This window comes from Sorghum bicolor, chromosome 4, assembly GCF_000003195.3.
Source record: "Sorghum bicolor cultivar BTx623 chromosome 4, Sorghum_bicolor_NCBIv3, whole genome shotgun sequence".
Taxonomy (NCBI): Eukaryota; Viridiplantae; Streptophyta; class Magnoliopsida; order Poales; family Poaceae; genus Sorghum; species Sorghum bicolor.
The window spans coordinates 56,673,318-56,695,248 of record NC_012873.2 but is presented as its reverse complement, the minus strand read 5'-3'; the positions used below and the strand labels follow the sequence as shown (position 1 = coordinate 56,695,248).

Sequence of the window (21,931 nt, the reverse complement as noted above, 5' to 3'; positions counted from 1 at the left end):
TCGTTTCGTGATTTACAGGCAAACTGTGCAATGTGATGAGGAATCTTGAATTTTTTTTAATTTTTTAGAGTGAACTAAACAAGGCCTAAATATGGATCGTGAGTTCGTGACTGCAGCATGACAGGATGCAGTGCTCGGAGGCCCCGTCGTGGAGATCGTCGATGAAAAATGTTGACGAATTTATTGAGTACGAGCTGCCGGTGAAAACCGAGCCAGCTGTAGCTACTGAATGGGCCTTGTTTTTATATATTGGGCTGAATCGCTCGTAGAAGTGGTCTTGTATGGTGGCTAAACCACGATTTTGCCAAATGGGCCCGTTTCTTCTCAGTTTTGTCCTGGGCAGAAAAGAAGAAGAAAAATCAGTCTTCCTCGATGCAATCTTGGGCCATCTTGTTAACTGCTGCTAAGTTGGAGGCTATCTGTTCCTCACACATGACACATTAATGGACAATCCAAGATCTTCTCAAAAAAAAAGGACGGTGGTGTCACTAGTTCAGGTTATGGCAAGATTGAAAATGTCAGCGAAGCTTTTCATGTTGAGATTGTGGTCTGTCAAGCCTTCCAGAGAGAGCAGCTGATTTGGGGATGCAAAGAGTGGTATTGGAAACAGATGCAACCATGCTTGTGTGGTGAAATCTGAAGACTTTGATAAGTAATTTTTCTTTTTATGTTGTAGCTTATACACCCCGTTGTTGTAATTTGCTTGCGGATAGCCTTGCTGCCCTAGGTGAGTTTGACTTTGGGTGCTGATCCGATTGTGGATAGCATTCCAAACTATACTCATGTGCTGGTCGTCAACAATTTGGTGTCGTTTTATGTGTAATGGAGACCCTTCCATTTTTTTCTAAAAAAAAGGACAATCCAAGCAACTTTTTTTACCAGAATCGAAGCAAACCTGGTATGATCTGCTCATGTTCTGCTGCAAGAAATTTCTACAAGTCCGGAAACAATCAAATCTTACTCATTCAAATTTCAAACAAAGACTTGCCATTCCCCCCCCCCCCTATTTTATTTTATTATTATTTGCACGAGGCACAGGAGATGGCTGTCTCTGTACAAGATAGTAGAAATATGTGCCCGTTCCAAACATCAACTGCTAGCGTTTATTTATTTACGAATTACAATCGCTGAATGCGACAAAGCTAGCTTGGACGATCTGAAGTGACGTGCAAAAGTGGCCTCCATCGGATTAGTGGAGCTTTTCACTCTATGGTCTGGTCTCATGCTCTATGATAAATTAAAGTCAGCTCCCTCCCCGGCCCGGCCTGGCCTTTATCGGAAAAAGGCGAACGACAGGTCCTTTTCCGGGAGCGTGCGCGGCATCGCATGGACCAATCCACCACACACCACACCACTATCACCTGCGTCTTTGTCCTGCTCTGATCAGTATCAACACAAACCTCTCTCGAGCCGTGCCCCCCCTCCCCAAAAAACCTACTAATCCTATTTGTTAATTGCTGGTGCAAATGTTAACCGTAGATGTGTTTACGTGCGACGTCAACCGTCGACCATCTGGCTCCTGCTGAGAGTAGTTGCGATAAGATGGGTCGATTGGGTCACGACGAAAAAAGCAGCGGCGTCTGCTGCGGTGCTGACGAGTGACGACGACAATCGACAACGTAGGCCGTGGACCACGCTTTGCATGCATGCATGCATGCGTCGTACTACGCGTTGAAGTGGACAAAGCCACGGACGTAGTACGTGCGCGCGCCCCTGTCCCGCTGTGCGTGCACGTTGGCACGTGAACATCCACCTCCACCACACCCGGCACTTGCACATGCATGCATGTCAGCTCTCAGGGCAACCAACGACACGACGACTGCAGCCACATGGTCTGCGAGCGACCGCTACTGCTATGGCTGAGCGCTAGCTGCCACCGGCGCCCAGCAGAGATCAGGCCCTGTTTACTTCCCCGCTCAAAATTTTTCCGTCTATCCTATCGAATCTTTAGACACATGTATAAAACATTAAATATACATAAAAAAATAAACTAATTACACAGTTTGATTAAAAAAAAGTAAGACGAATCTTTTAAGCCTAGTTATTCCATGATTAGCCTTAAGTGCTACAGTAACTTATATGTGCTCATGATAAATTAATTATGCTTAATAGATTTGTCTTATAGTTTTCTAATGAGTTATGTAATTTATTTTTTTATTAGTTTCTAAGATGTGACAGTCCGGCGCCCAGCAGAGAAGGGTTCCCGGTTATCGTGAGGCAGAATACGGAACCGCCGGCCGAACCGGCGACGGCGAGGCTTTTGCCACTCGATGTCGATGCATGGCGGGTGGTTTTTTTTAGCGGCAGCCGGCAGCGCCCTGCGCGCCGCGTGAGAGATGCACGGCACGGGATGGATGGGCAGATGCCCCCGTGCGTGCGACGCGTAAAGGCAGGCGGGTGCGTCGCGGGCGCGGCCCCCTCGGCGGAGCGGACGCCGTTTTCTAGGGGATCCCACCGTCACCACGGCCTTGTTTAGGCCTTGTTTAGTTCCAAAATATTTTGTAAAATCGATACTGTAGCTTTTTCGTCTGTATTTGATAAATATTATCTAATCATGGATTAACTAGGCTTAAAAGATTCGTCTCGTCAATTTCGACCAAACTGTGCAATTAGTTTTTATTTTAGTCTATATTTAATACTTCATGCATGTGTCTAAAGATTCGATATGCCTTGTTTAGGCCTTGTTTAGTTCCTAAAAAATTTTGCAAAATTTTTCAGATTCCCCATCACATCGAATCTTTAGACGCATGCATGAAGTATTAAATATAGACTAAAATAAAAACTAATTGCATAGTTTGGTCGGAATTGATGAGATGAATCTTTTGAGCCTACTTAGTCCATGATTGGACAATATTTGTCACAGACAAACAAAAATGCTACAGTATCTATTTTGCAAAAAAATTTGAAACTAAACAAGGCCGGCTTTTTTTTCGACGGGAAAAAAAACTCAGGCCTTGTTTAGTTGGCAAAATTTTTTATTTTTAGATACTGTAGCATTTCGTTTTTATTTGACAAACATTGTCCAATCACGGAGTAAATAGGCTCAAAAGATTCATCTCACAAATTACATGTAAACGTTAGTTTTTATTTTCGTTTCTATTTAATGCTCTATGCATGCAACCAAAAATTCGATGTGACGGGAAATCTTGAAAAATTTTACGACCTAGCGACGACGACAGCGGGCCTGGGGCCTTTTCGCCTGCGCGCGCATGGCTTTCCGTGGTGGTGGGGTGCCGGTGCCGCGGCCGGCGGCCGGCCGGACGCTGCTCGCCCTCGCCGCGCCGTCACACCCATACATCCATCATCGTCTCCCCCCTTTCTTTGCCCGTGCCGGCGAACAGCGTCGAACCATCATCAGCCCGCACGCTTCGATCCGGCAGGGGGTGGGCGGGCGGGCGGCCTGCGCTGCAGGCCCTGGCGGGCACCGTGTTCGTGTCCGTGTCCGCGGCCGGGGACTGCGGAGGCCGAGGGAGGCAAGAGCACTCGAGGAGCAAGCAGCAGCGTCTTCAATTCGTGCGTCGCAGACTCGTACTCGATCGCTACGTACTCCTGCTGTTCCATACAGTGGCGTACAGAATCTGCGCGTAGCTTTCCGTGGCCTATGATTATTTCCCTGTATATGATTACGATCTTGCTGATGTTTTTCAGGGTGTGAGCGACATCATCGATCGAGTTTGTGCGACTTGCCTTGGCCTTGAGCGACCATGGCATTATTGGTATGATGCATTGCTGTTGGAATATGCTCATCAGTGCGTGCTCCTGCATGCGGTGAAGAATGTACACGTACGTTGGAGGATAAAAATCATCATCGGTTTTCTCATGCATTCTTGGACCTTTTCAGTTAGGCCTTGTTTAGATAAAAAATATTTTAGATTTCGATACTGTAGCACTTTCGTTTGTTTGTGGCAAATATTGTCTAATCACAAACTAACTAGGATCAAAAGATTCGTCTCACAATTTACAGTTAAACTATGCAATTAGTTTTTATTTTCGTCTATATTTAATGCTTCATGCATGTGCCGAAAGATTCGACGTGACAGAAAATCTTAAAAACTTTTTAGTTTTTGGGTTGAACTAAACAAAGCCTACTTAATATCTCAAAAAGGGAATGGATGAAGAATTGGCGCTACCGAAACATGAAACCACGATGTGTATTTCTATAATTCTATTCCACCACAGAAACAATATATTGGATTCACTCGCGCCGGGACTATATATAAAATGAAGGTGCGCGTGGAATGCGCTGCATTAGACAAGTAATGCGATGAAATTAACATGAAAACAAGGAAATAAGATCACCTATTGATTGATCGAATAAAAAAAGTTTTTACGCATTTGTTTACCATCGGGACTACAAAATGAAGGTGCGTGTGGAATATGCAGCATTAGACAACTTGCTAATGAGATGGAATAAACTTGAAAAGAAGAAAAGAAGATCATCTATTGACTATATCGAATCAAAAAGATCACCTTGTTACGCATTTGTTTACCACAGAAATATATTCGGTCGCGCCGTGACTACAAAATGAAGGTGCACGCGTGGAATGCGCAGCATTACTAATGAGATGAAATAAACATAAAAACAAAGAAAAGAAGATGAGAAATATCAACTTGTTACTCATTTGTTTATATTATATATATAATATAATATATGCAGAATCCTTGTTGTCAACTTAAGGCACGTCGTTCTTTTGAATGATCATTATTTTAGCCTTCTATAACTAGAAAATTATCATCGTTCCTACTACTACTACTACTACGTAAACAGATAGTATACGTGTACCTGGTTCCACGACTAAATAAAAAGCTTAGTAGGTCAAACCAAATATACTAATAATCATCCACACGCATACTTGTGCTCTTACTCTGACGTCGACCCATTCGACCGAAACGATAAGTCGATAACCAAAGAGTAGACCCCATTCATCAACAAGAACCCAGCCAAATAAAGCTACCTGATCGATGCAACTTTTCACAGTCTTTTGTAAACTTACTTCAAAGAATCCCACTTTCCCCTCCCCCTTTGCCTGTCCTAAAGCTCTTGCCACTTTTTGGGCAGACACCAGAAAGCAGCAGCACTCGAGCCCCTAGAGTATAGCTAGCTCAGCTTATCTGCCCACTAATCTTTACTACAGTACCACGCTTAAGGCTTTGATTCCTGCGGCGTTTGCAAACTGCACTGCAAAACTAGGACATGAGATGCCAGATGCCCTCGCACTGCACTGTCAGGTCAGGTGCCCTTTGCAGTTTGCACCTGTCGCGTCACGTCGCGTCCGCGTCCGCGTCCGCACCGGTCGGTCCCCCTCCACCAGCCTCCAGCGAAGCGATGATATGGCCCAGACGATGCTGGTGCCCCCAAAAGCACTCTGCGTCGATCGGATGGATACACACGGCCATGGGCTGTGACTGTGAGGTTGCTGTGTGCCATGGCATCGGGTGATGGCCGAAAGGTTAGAGAACAAATTTTGCCCATTTTGGCGCCCGCCGGGGGTGATTAGTGAGTGGTCTCCCGAATCCGATCGAGGACTCCTCGAGCTCGTGCGCGGGCGGCTGGCTCATGGCATGGGAATCTCGGGCGCGGCGCGCGATTGTGCTCACTCACGTGCCGGATCGCGCGCGGTCCACGCCCGCCCATATCGCGCGCCGCATGGGCAGCGGATCCGTATCGCTCGGTGACTGTTGCTGGAATATATCAATGCAGATAGTAGGGAGTATACATGTATATAGAGCAATTAAGCCAGTTTTGCCTACGTACTCTGTTCATTATTTTTTTTTCTTAATTTCTAGTATATTGTTTTTTATCAGCTTGATTCCCTTTTTAATGAATCGGGGCTGTCTATTATTCGCCCTATGATCAAGACGGGTCAACGTGGTTGGTACTCCTACGTCTGAACCGTGCAGATGCCTGATTGAGTGACTGCGACACTTACCTGCGTCTACGCGTACTTTGATATGATTTTGATGTGCACGAACGACTCGCCAATGGTTTTGCTCGCTCAGAGTACGATCGATCCACCAGTTGCTCGCGGCAAAGGACCAAAGCCCGACCTGGGACTTGTGTAGTTCTAAAAAATTTTGCAAAATTTTTTAAATTTTTCGTCACATCAAATCTTCAGACGCATGCATGTGGTATTAAATATAGACGAAAATAAAAACTAATTGCACAGTTTGATCGAAATTGACGAGACGAATCTTTTGAGCCTAGGTAGTTCATAATTGGACAATATTTGTCAAATACAAACGAAAGTGCTACTATTCCTATTTTGTAAAATTTGTTAGAACTAAACAGTTTTTTTTTGCTATGAGAGGTCACACAGCTACTGAACGGTGCGGTACAATTGGCTACCCTCGCTTCTTGTTCTCGAGTTCTTGGCTCACGTCCACATGTCACTGCCCATCTTCGCACTTTAGTACTACAGTACTACTAGTCACGGGAGAACAATTTTGATGCCATAGCAAGGTCAATAATAGAGTGCACTTGGCTATAAGCTCTTAGCTTAGAGCCAAGTTATACAATAAGTTGTTTCATGTTTGTCTCTAAAACATCTTCTCTTTCCTATTCCTTCTCACAACACTTGTTATTTGGACCCATCATGCATCTGTGTCCAACTTGATGCTTACATAAGAGTACTCACAGTGCAGACTCTACTGATAGAGTCTAAACCTAGAAGACTCCATCACAAGATTCTATCCTCCACAATGCAAAGTTTATAATACTAGTTTCTATAGATAAATGAATTTATTACGCAACACCAAGAAAGCTGATCAGTTGTGGCATATTGTCATGTGATCCACCCTACACAGCAATATGACGTGTGTCACCAGAGGCATACAGGGGATATAGGATACTGCAATATGACCTGACGCATATATTGGATATATATCACCAGAACCACTGAACCGGCCAACATTCGCATATAGTATCATTGAACCGGCAAACCTCCTCAGAACATCGATGAAAGTTTAGATAATAGCGGTGACAGCGGGTACCTCTATGAGTGCGAGCGCAGGAGATGGCGGCCTCGAGCGGGTTCCAGCGCAGGTGAAGCAGCCTGCTCGCGCGCGTGCGAGATGGCCTCGAGCGCGGGAGATGACGGCATCGCGCGGATCGAGCGCGGGAGAAGCTTGCTTGCGCGCGCGTGGAGGAGGAATCGCGGCGGCGGCGCACGGGATCTAGACTGGACGCTGGCTTGCCCCCATCGCTCGAGTCGAGTGGAGTCGTCGGTCTCGAACGAAACGAAGACTCTAGACGTCGTTTCTACGTTTTCCTCCCTCTCTCCTCATTAAACTGTTGTCATGTCAGCAAAAATGCCTACGTGGCACTGTAATTAATAAGATAGACTTCATGATGGAGTTTACACTGTGAGTGTCCTAAAAGCTAAACTATCATCTTTCTTCATTCTTCTCTTCTCCACGTCAGCATTAGCTTGATTATAAATCCACTATTATACATACCTGCTCTCAGACCCGGGACACCGGACACTACGGTTTCCATGCATGCACGTGTACGCAATTATTGGGTGGCTAACTTGAACCGAGATTTTGGTACAACTACTAGCTAGCACAGTGGATGTACGTACAACGATGTACAACTAACAGTCGTCCATGGATTGTGATGCACCAGCGTATATGTACTCCCATATGTTGGGTACACGGTTGGCAGTTGTGCAGGAGGTGCCTATCGGAGATCTGAGTATAAGGGACTGTTTTGTTCACCTTGCTAAATTTTAGCTAGCTAAAATTATTTTAACTACTATTGAATGACTAATGGAAATAAACTATTTTAGCTTTTTTAGTCAATGTGTTTAGAACTTTAGCTACTAAAGTGGCTAAAATTTAAATAGCTAAAATTTAGTAAAGGAACAAACAGGCTCTAAATGTTGGCCGAAAAGTTCGGGACATGGACCCAATAATGATGGCACGAGGCATGCTGCGAGATATGCTTTGAAACCGATTTGGTCAACGCTGATAAGAACAACCATGACAACTTTGAAATCGATGGTCAGCGCTGGTAAGAACAACCATGACACCATTATTGACACCCGTTTTTCTTTTGTTTAGAACTCTTCGCCGGGAATTCATGAGTGATCGTAATTCGTTGAACTACTCCATTTTGCTTTGAAACGAATCAATCTGGTGTATCTCTTGTGTAACATTCTTCTAGAATTGATCTTGTATTTTGAGTTTTCAATCGTTGGTGGGTTATATTGTAGACACTGCTAGGTCAAATCATGCACGAAAGCGTGACCAATCCAAATAGTACTACCGCTTCCGTTCAAAATTCAGCTAGAATTATATTATATGGTTTTGATAAAGGCTCTTAGGCTTTGTTTAGTTTGCGAAAAAATTTGGGTTTCGCTATTGTGGCATTTTCGGTTTTATTTGACAATAATTATTCAACTATAGACTAAATAGGCTTAAAAAATTCGTCGCAAATCACAGATAAACTGTGCAATTAGCTATCTTTTTTTATCTATATTTGATGTTTCATGCATGTGCCGCAAGATTCGATGTGGGGAACCTTGAAAAAATTTGAAAACTAAACAAGGCCTTAGATCTTCTGATTATGATCTTTCCGCTGGAGGTACTCTATTTAGAAAAGCTAAATTTCTTTCACACACTCAGTTTGTTTCTTTTAATGTAAATTATGTTCTACATTTTTGTAATATCTGTGTATATGAGTCAGTTCGCTATGATCTGTATGGGACTCGGATCAATCCTATGTCTGGGTTGATCCTCTCCCAGAGTTTGTAGTCTCTTTAGTGGTTTGTAACCTTTGCGATCCACTTGAGACGTAATAAGATTGCGAGTCTTTGCTTCTAAAAAAGAATAAAAACAAAGCCATCGTTTTTTAGTTATGGATTGCTCGCACTTTGACTATTATTTTATCACAACTATATCACTTATATAGCCATGAGTATAGTAAGAAAATAATTTTGTAATATTAATGCACTTGAGTGATATTTACACACTACATGAACATATTTACCATTTAACATCAATCGTCAAATATATATGAACATGTCGGGTCCCTGCATAAATATTGGTGAAAATGTGGGCGAAGATAGAAAGAAATTAGAAATGATCTTTTGATGAAGCTATGATCTACTTGTGGTGGAATATTTGGAGGAGTAGAAGGATTCTTGAACGAAAGAATTTACAATCTAGACAAATGGCAATGCTATGCAAGGATGACATACAACAATTTCAAAATTCTTCTAGAGTTAATGCCAACATCACCTAGTCTGTAGAGAATCTAATGAGATGTTTTGTCAAACCACACACAAGTCTACGGAGCTTGCAGAGCTACATTAATATAAGAGATATGTAACCGATGATAATGTGACAGATTAACTACTGGCTATAAACAAAACTATAAAAGTCACGATCACAACAATACAATGTCATTGGTTATAATCTTACGGCAACACATGACAAAACACACGAAAAACTAATGACCTCGATTAGAGGCTTCGGTTGTTTGGCCTTGGCAAACCTTTTGGGTGGGTGAGGAACCGTCGATGGACCAGTTGGCACTTGCCAATTCGTTGCATTGATGAGTTATGACCGAAACCAGTATGCTGCCACCAACCGGTGACCAAACCATTCACCCCCTCCCGCGTAAAACCAAAAAACCAGCGCCAGCACCCAAAGCCCTACCGTTTCTCATTTCATTTCCTTTTTTTTCCCCACTCTCTCTGGGCTCGTACGAGTCAAAACCCCCTCCGCCTCCTCCCGCTTCCTCCTCCACATATTACTCTGCTGCCCCCCCTCCTGCCTGTCTCTCTCGCAGCACAGAGGTCAAACCAAAAGGCGCACCCCCGCCGCAACCCAGCCCAACCCACCGCCGCCACCACCGCTCTGCAATGGCGGCTCCGCTTCCCCTTCAAAACCGGCTTTCCCCTCTCCTCCTCCTCATCCCCATCCCCCCCGCAATCTTCTTCTTCCTCTAGTAGCGCTGTGCTGCTCTCATTCTTCCAGCAATCGAAAGCTTCGAGTTCGTTACACGAATCTGCGGCCGCGAGAGAGTGCCGGAGAGCGAGCAGAGCAATGGAGGGGGTGTGGAGGAAGGCCAAGAGGGCGCTGGGCGCCAGCCTCTGCGTGCACCTCCCCGCCGTCGCCAGCGACCGCGAGGACGGCGGCGCCAGCGAGCGCCGCGCCTCGGATGCGCTCTCCTCCATCGACTCTGCAGCGGCGGCGCACGCATCGGCGCCCACCACGCCGGCCGCGCCGGAGGCCGCCGCCGCGCTGCTGCGGAGGTCCAAGTCCGGAGGCAAGTCCTCCAAGGTGAGGCCCCCATTTCCACCCTTCCCCGCGCTAGTCTATTCCGCCATTTCCGAGTAAAGTAAGATTTGCGCTTGGTTCGCCGGCAACTTGGCGCGCGAATGGGGAGCCCAGATGTGGAATGTCGGAGGCGTGAGAGGCCGGCTTGCCGACCGCTTGGGGTTTTTTTTTGGTTGGAGCTTGGTACGGTTTGGAGCAATGTGGCTTCGCCATTGCCTGTGAACGATTTGTCTCCAGATGCGGCGTTCTCCTGGTCGGCAAAATTTTGGATGATTTGATGGGCGGCTTGGTTTGGATGCTCGTGCTCGACGCCCAGCATTCTTGTATGCATCTGATTTTTTTAATATGCCGTGTGTTTGTCTTAAGCTGCGCTTGCTAGTCTGGATTATTTTGTCATTTGTTACTTTGTCCTTGAGCCGAAATTATCTCGGACTGTTCCTGCGGATTTGCTTGCAGGAGTATCTAATCTGTTCATGAAAATAGCCCGGTTTAACTTTTTCCCAAAAATTTTCACGAGAACACGCCCAAAATAGATGCGCCTTTACAAGATGATGTCACTTTCTTTGTGAATATTCCGATCCATGCTATTTTCTCATATGGCCTTGTGCTCTCTTCCGATGCACAGAATCTCTTCTCTTCTCAGATCTCAGTTTCAGAGATTTTTTAGGGATTTCGCAGTTTGCTAGTTTTGCGTAGATGTCCTTCCGAGGCGCTTTGAGACGGGTCAATTTCTCTTTGCTTTGTCCTGTGTCATATGCATAGCTTAACGTAAGCTTCTTTTTTCTACTGCCTCAACTTGCTCCTCCCCGAAAGGGAAAGTTGGCTCCTTTGATGACCACCAACCTGCCAACTTCCCATCGTGTTCACGTGTATCATCTTCACCCCTTTACTAGTCTCTTATAATTATTTTAAAGTTTTAAATGTCAACAAAAATTTCCAGCTTGGGTTGCTGTCCATTAACTGGAATACCAATTACCTGTATCTTTGCATTCATCTGTTTTCTTAAAGTACATACCTGTACACAGTTGTCATGGCAAGTGCGTGAGTTCTTGTGTGGTTGAGTTGAGGCATGGGTGCCTTTATTAATAGCGTCACGCTTTTTTGTTTAATGGGATGTGTCGGACTTGGTTATAATTGTGTTTGGAAGTGACCCTATTTGACCAGCAACCTCACAAGTAGTGTTTTTCATAGAGTTGACATTTATGCACTCGACAGTTCAAAATTTGCTTGTCCTGGTCAAAGGTAAAGGCTACAATGCTAGAAAAATAAACACTAGATTATTTCCTTATGTTGAGCCCTGCATAATTGTCTTTGAAAAGACTAGTTTGTTTTATGCTTCCAACGTAGACATTTTGGCAAACCACATGGGATACGTGGTTGGGTCAAATTTCAGGATGCAAGTTTGACACATTTTTGTCTGTTTGTCTTGGCACACTTTGATTTTTCTGCAAGGTGCCGCAAATTGTGACCAATATCAATATTTTGATGCATGGATGTTTGCGTGTTTCTTATAGTGCCGGGTTTAGTTGCCTTGTGATGGTGGTCAATTTGATCTTTTGCTTACTCAGACTCCTTCAATAAATGATATTCTGGTTGGTTTTCTTATACAGGCGGTGATAGGAATTACTTTTCGATACAAATATTTTATTGTGATTTAATTTATAAAATTAAATACTTTTACTGCTGTGATCTCTTTTCAATGTGTGGAGAGGTAGAGGAAGACCGAAGCTGACATGGGGGGAGGCAATAAAAAGAGATTTAAAGGGTTGGAATATACCTTAGATAGGAGTGCTTGGAAAGCAGCTATGGATGTGCCTAAACCGTGACTAGGGCTCATGTTGGGTTTCAACTCTAGCCTACCTCATCTTGCTTGGGACTTGTTGTTGTGATCTCTTTGTCTGTTCCATCCTGCTTTCTAAGGATAAGGTAAATAGTGAAATTAACACATCTTTTGTTTTGTCAACAGAGAATGTGTGCAATATGTTTTGATTCCATGAAGCCAGGTCATGGACAAGCCCTATTCACTGCTGAATGTTCTCATATGTTTCACTTCCACTGCATCTCCTCTAGTGTGAAACATGGAAATCATGTATGCCCAGTTTGCCGGGCAAAATGGAAAGAGATCCCGTTCAATCGCTCATTATCTTCTATAGTTCCTCGTGGAAGAGGTGGGGTGAATGTAAACCAAGTTCGATTACCCCAGCAAGATGGCTACATGGCTCTTCTCCGCCAGGTTCCAAACCGTCAGCGAGAAGGTCCAGTCTTGGTTACTTCTGAGCCAGCAGACTTCAATGACGATGAACCTTTGCAGAAGATGGAGGCTGCTAATATTGGATCTAGTAGAACTGTGGAAATAAAGACATATTCAGAGTTTTCAGCCATTCAACAGTCATCTCAAGATGACTTTGCTGTTCTGATCCATCTGAAAGCCCCATATGCTAACCCAGAGCAGGTCACAGGCAGATCGGTCAGTGCAACCTCAGTTGGTTATCCTACATCCCGTGCCCCTGTTGATCTTGTTACCGTGCTTGATGTTAGTGGAAGTATGGCAGGCACTAAACTGGCACTCTTGAAGCGAGCCATGGGTTTTGTTATACAGCATCTTGGTCCATCGGATCGCCTTTCAGTCATTGCTTTCTCGTCTACTGCCAGAAGGCTGTTCCATCTCCGACGAATGTCGCACTCTGGCCGGCAGCAGGCCCTGCAGGCTGTCAACTCACTTGGTGCTAGTGGTGGCACAAACATTGCTGATGCACTGAAGAAAGCTGCTAAGGTTATTGAGGATCGAAGCCATCAAAATCCAGTATGCAGCATCATTCTCTTGTCTGATGGCCAAGATACATACAATATTCCCTCAAATATTAGGGGTGCCCGGCCAGATTATAGTTCACTAGTTCCATCCTCGATTCTAAATCACACATTTCGCTTAGTGCCTGTGCATGGGTTTGGTTTTGGAGTAGACCATGATTCAGATGCTTTGCATTCAATTGCAGAGGCCTCTGGTGGTACATTCTCCTTTATCGAGGATGAAGGTGTGATTCAGGATGCATTTGCTCAGTGTATAGGTGGGCTTCTCAGCGTCGTTGTTCAAAATATGCAAGTAAATGTGGAGTGTGTCCATCCTGGTGTCCAGCTTCGGTGCATCAAATCTGGTAGTTACCTGAGTAAGGTGGCTGCACATGGCCGAAATGGTTCAATTGATGTTGGCCATCTCTATGCAGATGAGGAAAGGGACTTTCTACTGTCGGTGAGCTTACCACATTGCCGTGAAAAGACCACACTTTTGAAAGTTGCCTGTGCCTACAGAGATTCATTGACCAATGAAGACATTAAAATTCAAGGTGATGAGGTAACAGTCTTGAGGCCTAAATCACCAATATCTGAGCCAGTTTGCATGGAGGTTGACCGCGAGAGGAACCGTGTCCGTGCCGCTGATGCTATCGAGGCTGCAAGGGCTGCTGCTGAGAGAGGTGCTCTTTCTGATGCTGTGTCAATTCTTGAGGATTGCCGGAGGATACTTTCAGAATCATTTTCAAGCCGGAGCAGGGATCGTCTGTGCATGGCCCTTGATGCAGAGCTGAGGGAAATGCAAGAGAGGATGGCTAACCGGCAACGCTATGAGGCTTCAGGGCGGGCATATCTGCTGTCTGGCCTTAGCTCACATTCTTGGCAGAGAGCCACTGCACGAGGCGACTCCACTGACAGTGATACACTTGTTTACTCCTACCAGACACCATCCATGGTTCACATGCTACAGCGCTCACAGAACCACTGCCCTTCTCCTCAGGGCCCATCACAGGTCCAACAACCTAGGATCTTGGTGAAACCCCAGCCAAGGTAGAAGGTAGCTCAGCACTTCAGCATTACAAGGGCACCGATGTTGGTGAAGAAATTCAATTCGTATGGCTGCTTAGTAGGTCGTAGTGTAGTTCTCTAGCACCTTTATTTTGCTTCTCTTGTTCAAGTCATGGTGGTGGTATACCAGAGGCGGTGAGGTGGGCGTGGAGGTAAATATAATCTGGGGGGTATACTGGGGAAGGTAAGGTGGGGCTTTGGTGGTAAATACATTGTGGGGGGTATACTCCTGTGGTGTTAAGAAATAAGTAGACTACTAGTAGAGGGGCTGGAGAAATTGTGTAATAGCTTCAACGGGTTGGAGCTAGGTAGTTTAGTGGAAGTCAGTTCATTGTCAATGTCTGTTTTTTCATTTGGTCTTTGGTGATGTAGATAAGAGGGATTGATCTCGGGGCTGTATATCATGGAGTCTCTGGAATTTTGATGTTTTGGGGGTGTCAATGCTATTCCATGGATTCAAACTTTCAATTTTATTATCTGGTCTCTAGCAGCACATGCCCGTGAGGTGTGTTTCAACTTGCAACTTGTTCACTTATTTTTTTGTGCTTGTTGCATTGGTTCAAGTTTGGCTCGAATTTGGTCAGGTTCTGGCGTGGATATGATTCTGCGCGTCGACTGAACTAATCCAACCATTGGCTCAACAAGATAGTAGACAGGCTTAATGATTGATAAGGTTAACATGAATGAAATCTTATAAATTGAGAAACTATTAATAAAGTAGGACATCAATTGTAAACTGCATCTATGCATCATCTACCACTGTTAAACCTCGAGTCTAGATACCACAATGGTTCCTACTGTATAATGTAAAAACAAAGAAGATAATTTGATAGTGCTAATAATGACTTCTACTCCGACGAGGCCTGCGGCGTCCTGAGCTCCTTCCTCGCCTGCTGCCGGCCCCTGGGCCTGGCCGGGTCGTCAGGCAAGGTAGGGGTATCATACCTCACCGTGCACGGCGGCGACGCCTCGCCACGGCCCAGGCGTGCCTTGCACTCGATCACCAGCTGGTCGCAGATGGCGCAGTACCTCGCCGGGCCCATCAGCTTGACGTCCACGTCCGCCTCCCCGCGACCGAGCTCGTCGGCGAGGCTGTCCACGGCGAACCGCGGCACGGGCACCGCGGTGCCCCACGCCATGACGGAGCCGACCTCGGTGGTGTTCTCGTTCTGGCCGCAGAACCCCGGGACGGGGCCGGTGGCCAGCCGCACGCGGCGGTAGGACACGACCGCCGTGGTGCCGCGCGGGACGCAGGCCGTGCTCCACTTGCGCGGCTCCTTGATGCCGACGGTGAGGTCGAACGTCGGGTCCAGCAGCGTGGGCGTGGGCGTGGCCCCGCCCGCAGACGCGGCGGCGGCGGCGTCGAGGCCCGAGAAGCCGGCCACGGCTACGCTAAACTCCGGGTGCTTGCCGTTGTCGAAGGACATCTGGTAGGGCAAGTAGAGAATGGGCACGGCCAACACGAGCGCGGCCAGCGCGCCGAGGAAGGCCGGGAGGATGGACCGGAAGAGTTCCCTCGCGTTGCTGCAGCGGCCGTCGCCGGCGCCGTCGATGAGCGGCTCGGTTCCCGGCGCATGAGCTCCCATGGCGACGCGATGCCCTTGTTGATCTCTTTGTCGGGTGATCTCGTTGCGTGCGGGTGTTAGGGTTGGAACGGGAAGGCGTTGGCTTGGCACTTGGGAGCCCTGTCGTGATTCGTGCGCTATTTATATACGGGAGATGAAGGCTCCACGAGTTCGGCTTCGGCACTGACACGGCCACGTGTACGAGACGATCTTGTACGTAACAGGCCTGCTATGCTGTGTGCCCGTGCACGTTTGTGGACTGCAGAAAAAACTTGTCTCCTGCACGGATTATTTATCCCTGACATATTCGGGTACCGTCGTACGTGACAGCAGGAGTCATTGCGCGCCGCGGTACGAGTAGGACACAACCGCCGCGCCGTGCTCCAACTGCGTCGGCGTCCGGCTCCGTTCCTGGCTCGTGCTCTCCCATGGCGACGGAGCCAGGATTTTTGCTTAGAGTATGCTAAATAAAAAAAATTATATATAAATCGGTAAAATCTATTTAGCAAATTGGTAGAATTTTATAAAAAATATTCAACAATTTGATGTACAACTATTAAATGGCAAAAGTCTTAAATTACAATACAAAATAGTTTTAAAAAGCACACTAATACTTTTTGGAATATAAATGAAACAAGCTTAAATAACAAATAGGATTACAACACATAGAAGCAATGTCTCGATCCCTCTTCATAGTTCACAAATCCAACAACCAAATCACATAATGCATAAGTAATCGACCAATACATATACAAATTTGACAACCAAATTGCATAATGCATAAGTAACCAACCAATACATACATCTATAAGCTACATCAACTAAACTAAATCTAGAAAAAAATCTATAAACAACTATCTAACAAATTAGATATCAGTAAAGTTAGGATTTAGAGAAAACCAAAGAAAACACAGGGAAAAGCAGAGGGGATCAAGTTCTTACCAAATGGCAATAGGGGCAAGGCCATAAGGGACAGCCTGGCGTAGCCTAGTTGGGTGGTCGGAGGGAGGTTCCCGGGGTGGGCCTGGCTAGCTAGGTCCGACCGTCGAGGGATTAGGCACCGGGGCGAAGTCGGGGGTGCTAAACGCCCGCTGCCAAGGCAAGGGCAGGACATTACACGCCACCACTGAAGGGTACGCCGACAGGAGAGTGTGGACGACTCGGGCATTCGCAGGCGCTCACAAGTCACGAGTCACGCGTCTATCGTGTGTTTGGAAGGAGCGGTTGAGAGCAGGTGCGAGATGAAAGTGAATGGATTTTTCTACTGAGGCTTTGTTTAGTTCCGAAAAGTTTTTAGATTTGGCTACGATAGTTTTTGTTTTATTTGACAATTAATGTCTAATCATGGACTAAATAAGCTTAAAAGATTCATCTCGCGATTTATAGGCAAACTGTGTAATTAGTTTTTTTATTTTCATCTACATTTAATGCTCCATGCATATGTCTAAAGATTCAATGTGATGGATGAAAAGTATTTTAATGTGGAACTTACATGTATATTTTTTGGGCTGGGCCTAGGATATGCCATGCCATACCCGTGCCACCCACTGGATCCGTCCATGGTGATGTGAGAAGAGATAATGCCATAAAATCCGTACTTTTTCTATCTCTTAGAATAAATCAGTCAGTGAATATGACTTTCAACCATAACTTTTTAGATAAACTCTAGGTTGGCAATCCCACAAGAGCTGATCGAACGTGGATATGAACCACCTTGTATACATGCCTACAAATCTGCAATGCAGTTGTGCCCGTGCACTCGTGTCCTGCACTTGCTCTATGTTGCAAACAAACTCTCGGTACGTACTCCCTCCGTCCCAAAATAAGTGTCGTTTTCGCTTTCTGAGAAATAACTTTAACTAAATATATAGTAAAAAATATTAGTATTTATAGTACATAATTAGTATCATTGGAAAGATTTTTAAGTCTAGTTTTTTAACAAATTTATTTAGATATATAATATTGTATATATTTTCTACAAATCGAGTCAAACTTGTGGCATATAAAAACTTAAAACGACACTCTTTTTATAGGACGCTTTTTAGGACGGAGAGAGTACGTGACAGCAGGCGAGTCGCAATACACGCGCGCATACGGTCCACGGATGATATATAACAAGCCCACAGGCGGCCAGATCCATCATCCCCTTCGAATCGAGAAGAAGGCATAGAGACACAAATCGTCTACCGCAAGTCAAAGCCTAGACAAAACAGAGCTAACCATGGGCGCGTCCAGCGACGACTCCGGCGCCAGCCAGAAGACCAAAATAAGCTGGCAGCACATCATCATCTCCGTCTGCGTCGCCGCCGTGGTGACTCCTCTCGCGGTGGCATTGACCGACATGGTCGACTCCTTCAACACGCCGCTGTACTCCGCCACGATCACCGCCGACCGCCGTCTCGAGCCTTGACCCGGAGACCGGAGACGGACCTGCGGCGGCAGATCAGCCAGCCCCAGCCGGCGGCGGGCACGACGCTCAGCCCGGTGTTCAAACTCACCGTCGGCGTCGCGTCGCACAGCCGGAGGAAGGGAGCGCGCCTCGCTCCCGGCACCTCCGTCAAGGTGTCCTACTCGCACCTCCGTCTCCCCATGGCCACCGGCCATGTGCCGGACGTGCGCGTCGGGCCACGGGAGTCGAGGGCTCTGCCGTCCGTCGTCGCCAGCGGGCGCGACGTCGCCGTGCCGGGGTTCCTGATGGACAGCCTCGCCGAGGAGATGAGGAGCGGGCAGGCCATGTTCGAGGTCGAGCTCATCGAGAGCGATGGATACGGATGGCGGGACGTGGCCAAGGGCTGGGGGGTGGTGGGGGACACTATTTTGTTGCTAAGGATTTTGTTAAGAAGGCATTTTGTATTTTCATGCATACATATATATATAATAATTATATATAAAGTTTAATTTGATCGGTGTCGTATATAGGAACATAAACATGCCGATTTGCTAGCAGATTCATTCGAAAATAAAATAGATACCACGTACTTGGAATGCTGAATAACTACTTCCTACTACACATGGGAGGCAATTAGTTTTCGCATATTTTCAAATTCAACAATTTTTTTATAAGAGCAAAACCTCAAGATCCTCTTTGTATATTTTTTTGTACTTTAGTGAAAAAAACCTCCAACAGCTCTTCAATTACATCTTTAAATATTACCATCTTATAATACTAGTAAGAGATGAAAGCGGAACCGTCTGTCCAAAATTCCACACAACATATAAAGAAATTGTTGACGAGTAGAGTATATAATGAGCAATTTTTATTTAGATGGCTCCACAATTGAGAATTTAGGGAGTGAGTTAAAAAAAAAGTATCCAAATACTCCCTCCGTCCCCGAAAGAATCAATTCCTAAGATCCGTGTCAGTCAAAATTTTTAAAGTTTGACTAACTTTATAGAAAAGAGTAACAACATCTATAATATAAAATACACATTATATGAAAATATATTCTATGATGAATCTAATAATACTAATTTGATACTATAAATCTTAGCATTTTTTTCTAGAAATTTGGTCAAAGTTTAAAAAGTTTGACTTAGGACAACTCTAAAAATTGACTCTTTCGTGGACGGAGGGAGTAGTGTCAAGTTCAACTTGATTATGTCTGTTGGTTTTATTATTCAGGACTTCAAGTGGTGACACGCAGGGTCAAGCTGGACCAACCCGCCGCCGCGTCCTGGGATCCCGCGCCGTGTCTGTAAGGATGTGGGCCTTGTGAGCTATGGCTTTTTTCTCCGGCGCCGGAGACGACGACGCGGGGGTGGGGTGTGTGTGTTGGGGGGGGGGGTGGGGTGGGGATTAATTGTTCACAACTTTTAATTGACTAGGACAAAAGGGGGGGATTATTTGTTATATCATTTCTCCGGGGCAGTGTCTTTTTCTTTTCAATAGCACTTCAAGTGTTTGATCATCATTTGTGTTTTTATATTGCGTAATCATATAACTTACATATTTAATTAAGTTTTAGCTGCTTTATTGCATAATTTCGTATCTCTCGTGCAACTATATATGTCCAATGAATTAACAAAGATATGATCTGCTTTGGCCACGTTTAGTTCCCCATTGCTAAATTTTAGCTAGTTAAAATTATTTTAGCTACTCTTAGATGACTAATAGAACTAAACTATTTTAGCTTCTTTTAGAGCATCTCCAACAATTTGGTAAAATTCACTTGTCAAATCTTGAGTTATAGCAAGTTGCTAATTTGTTTAGCAAAAGAAAAAAGGATGTGTCTCCAATAAGTTGCTATTCTCACTTGGTAAAAATAGAGGATGACAGATGGGACCCGCTCACTTGGTAAAAGAATACGTGTCTCCAACAAGTTGCGCTCGGGATAGCAACTTGGGATAGCAACTTGACAAATCTCGGCAGTAGAAACCTCTGGATAGCAACTTGGGAAATTTAGCAAGTTGAGATAAGAAGTTGTTGGAGGAGGATTTTTATGCTTTTAGCAAATTTGGTAGGATAGCATGTTGAAATACCAAGTTGTTGGAGATGCTCTAGTCAATGTATTTGATACTTTAGCTACTAAAGTGAATAAAGTGTAGCTAGCTAAAATTTAGCAAGAGAACTAAACATGACCTTTGTTTGCAAGTGCGGATGCACTCGTCCTCTGCTGTCAAAGCCACCACAAGCATGTACGGCACCCCCTTTGTCATGCTCCCGTGTTGGCACCCCACCACAAAACGAAGTATTGCCTCTGTTTCAAATTATACTTTGCTTTACTTTTATTGTAAACACTAATGCTCTAAGTTTAATCAAATTATTTTAAAAAAATACATCAACATCTTTGACATCAAATTAGTTTTATTATTTTTTCCATAAAATATATCATGATAGTACATTTATTTGAATTTGTAGATGTTAGTAGGTTTTATTAAAAACTTGCTTAAAGTTCATGAGATTAGACTTAGGATAAGACTGGATTGATATCTTGTATGCATTAGTATCATCTTTTGCATTCACAATCAATTAAGTTCTAAAGAATAATACGTACCTTATGCATGCACAATCAACTAAGTTCTAAAGAATCCATCTGTTGAGCAATCGGAGAATAGTCCAAGTAAAGAGAGATAAAAATGAAGTTGCTAATGCTTAGGCCGTGTTTAGTTCGTGAGCTGAAAATTTTCACGACACTGTAACATTTTCGTTTGTTTGTGGTATATATTATCCAACCATGGATTAACTAGGCTTAAAAGATTCGTCTCGTTAATTCCGACCAAACTGTGTAATTAGTTTTTTTGTTTTCGTCTATATTTAATATTCCATGCATGCGTCTAAAGATTCGATGTGATGGGGAATCTTGAAAAATTTTGAGTTTTGGGGTGGAAGTAAACAAGACCTTAGAGTGGTTTAGCTACGCAGTGTAAAAGTAATGAGGTTAGACAACTTAGATTTCCACAAAAATGATTGCAACTTTACCCGCAAAAAAAAACTAAGTTGTAAAGAAAAATTTTAGTTGTTGTTAGGCCCTGTTTAGTTCCCTACCCAAATTTTTTTCATCCATCCCATCGAATCTTTGGACACATGCATGGAACATTAAATGTAGATAAAAAAATAAACTAATTACACAGTTTAGTTAAGAATCGCGAGACGAATCTTTTAAGCCTAGTTACTCCATGATTAGCCTTAAGTGCTACAGTAACCCACATATGCTAATGACAGATTAATTATGCTTAATAAATTTGTCTTGCAGTTTTCTGACGAGCTATGTAATTTGTTTTTTTATTAGTTTCTAAAAACCCCTCCTGACATCCTTCCGACACATCCGATGTGACACCCAAAAAATTTTCGTTCCCAATTTAAACAGGCCCTTAGTTGTTCTTGTTTTGACTTTTGAGTAACGTGCATAGTAAGAAAATTAACAGGGTCTGCTCGTTGAATAAGAAAAAAAAAATCTAAATTCGACAAGTTTATAAACTAACCCAATATGAACCAACAAGTCACAAAATCACAGAGGGGTGTGGAGGGGAATCAAACTTTGGTCTACTATAGTTTGGACACTGGAGCTGCATTGACCATCTCACATGATTTGTTTGCTTTTATCAACAATGGCAATTTGTAAGCCCAGTTTAATAGATTGAACCATGTGGCAAACCACCAAATAGTGAACCAAAAGCATATGATCGATTCAATCACCGGTCTGGCCTTCGGCTCATTGTAAGGGTGTGATTAGGCCTTCCACAATTTCGAGTGAAGCCGAAAAAATTAGGACCCACATTTGAGAATC

At 44.5% G+C, this 21,931-nt stretch overlaps 1 protein-coding gene across 1 annotated transcript; it reads left to right on the top strand.

Annotated features, from left to right (window-relative positions):
- LOC8072483 lies at positions 9,740-14,655 on the top strand. Its single transcript, XM_002454138.2, has 2 exons — positions 9,740-10,287; positions 12,251-14,655. The coding sequence occupies exons 1-2, from the start codon at positions 10,051-10,053 to the stop codon at positions 14,123-14,125; spliced, it is 2,112 nt and encodes a 703-aa protein (XP_002454183.1). The 5' UTR covers positions 9,740-10,050; the 3' UTR covers positions 14,126-14,655.

What these genes read in the sequence shown, in the direction of transcription:
- LOC8072483 (XM_002454138.2), top strand. Translation starts at nt 10,051, where the DNA reads ATGGAGGGGGTGTGGAGGAAGGCCAAGAGGGCGCTGGGCGCCAGCCTC. An exon ending in CCGGAGGCAAGTCCTCCAAG is followed by an intron (nt 10,288 to 12,250) that starts GTGAGGCCCCCA and finishes TTTTGTCAACAG; the next exon opens with AGAATGTGTGCAATATGTTT.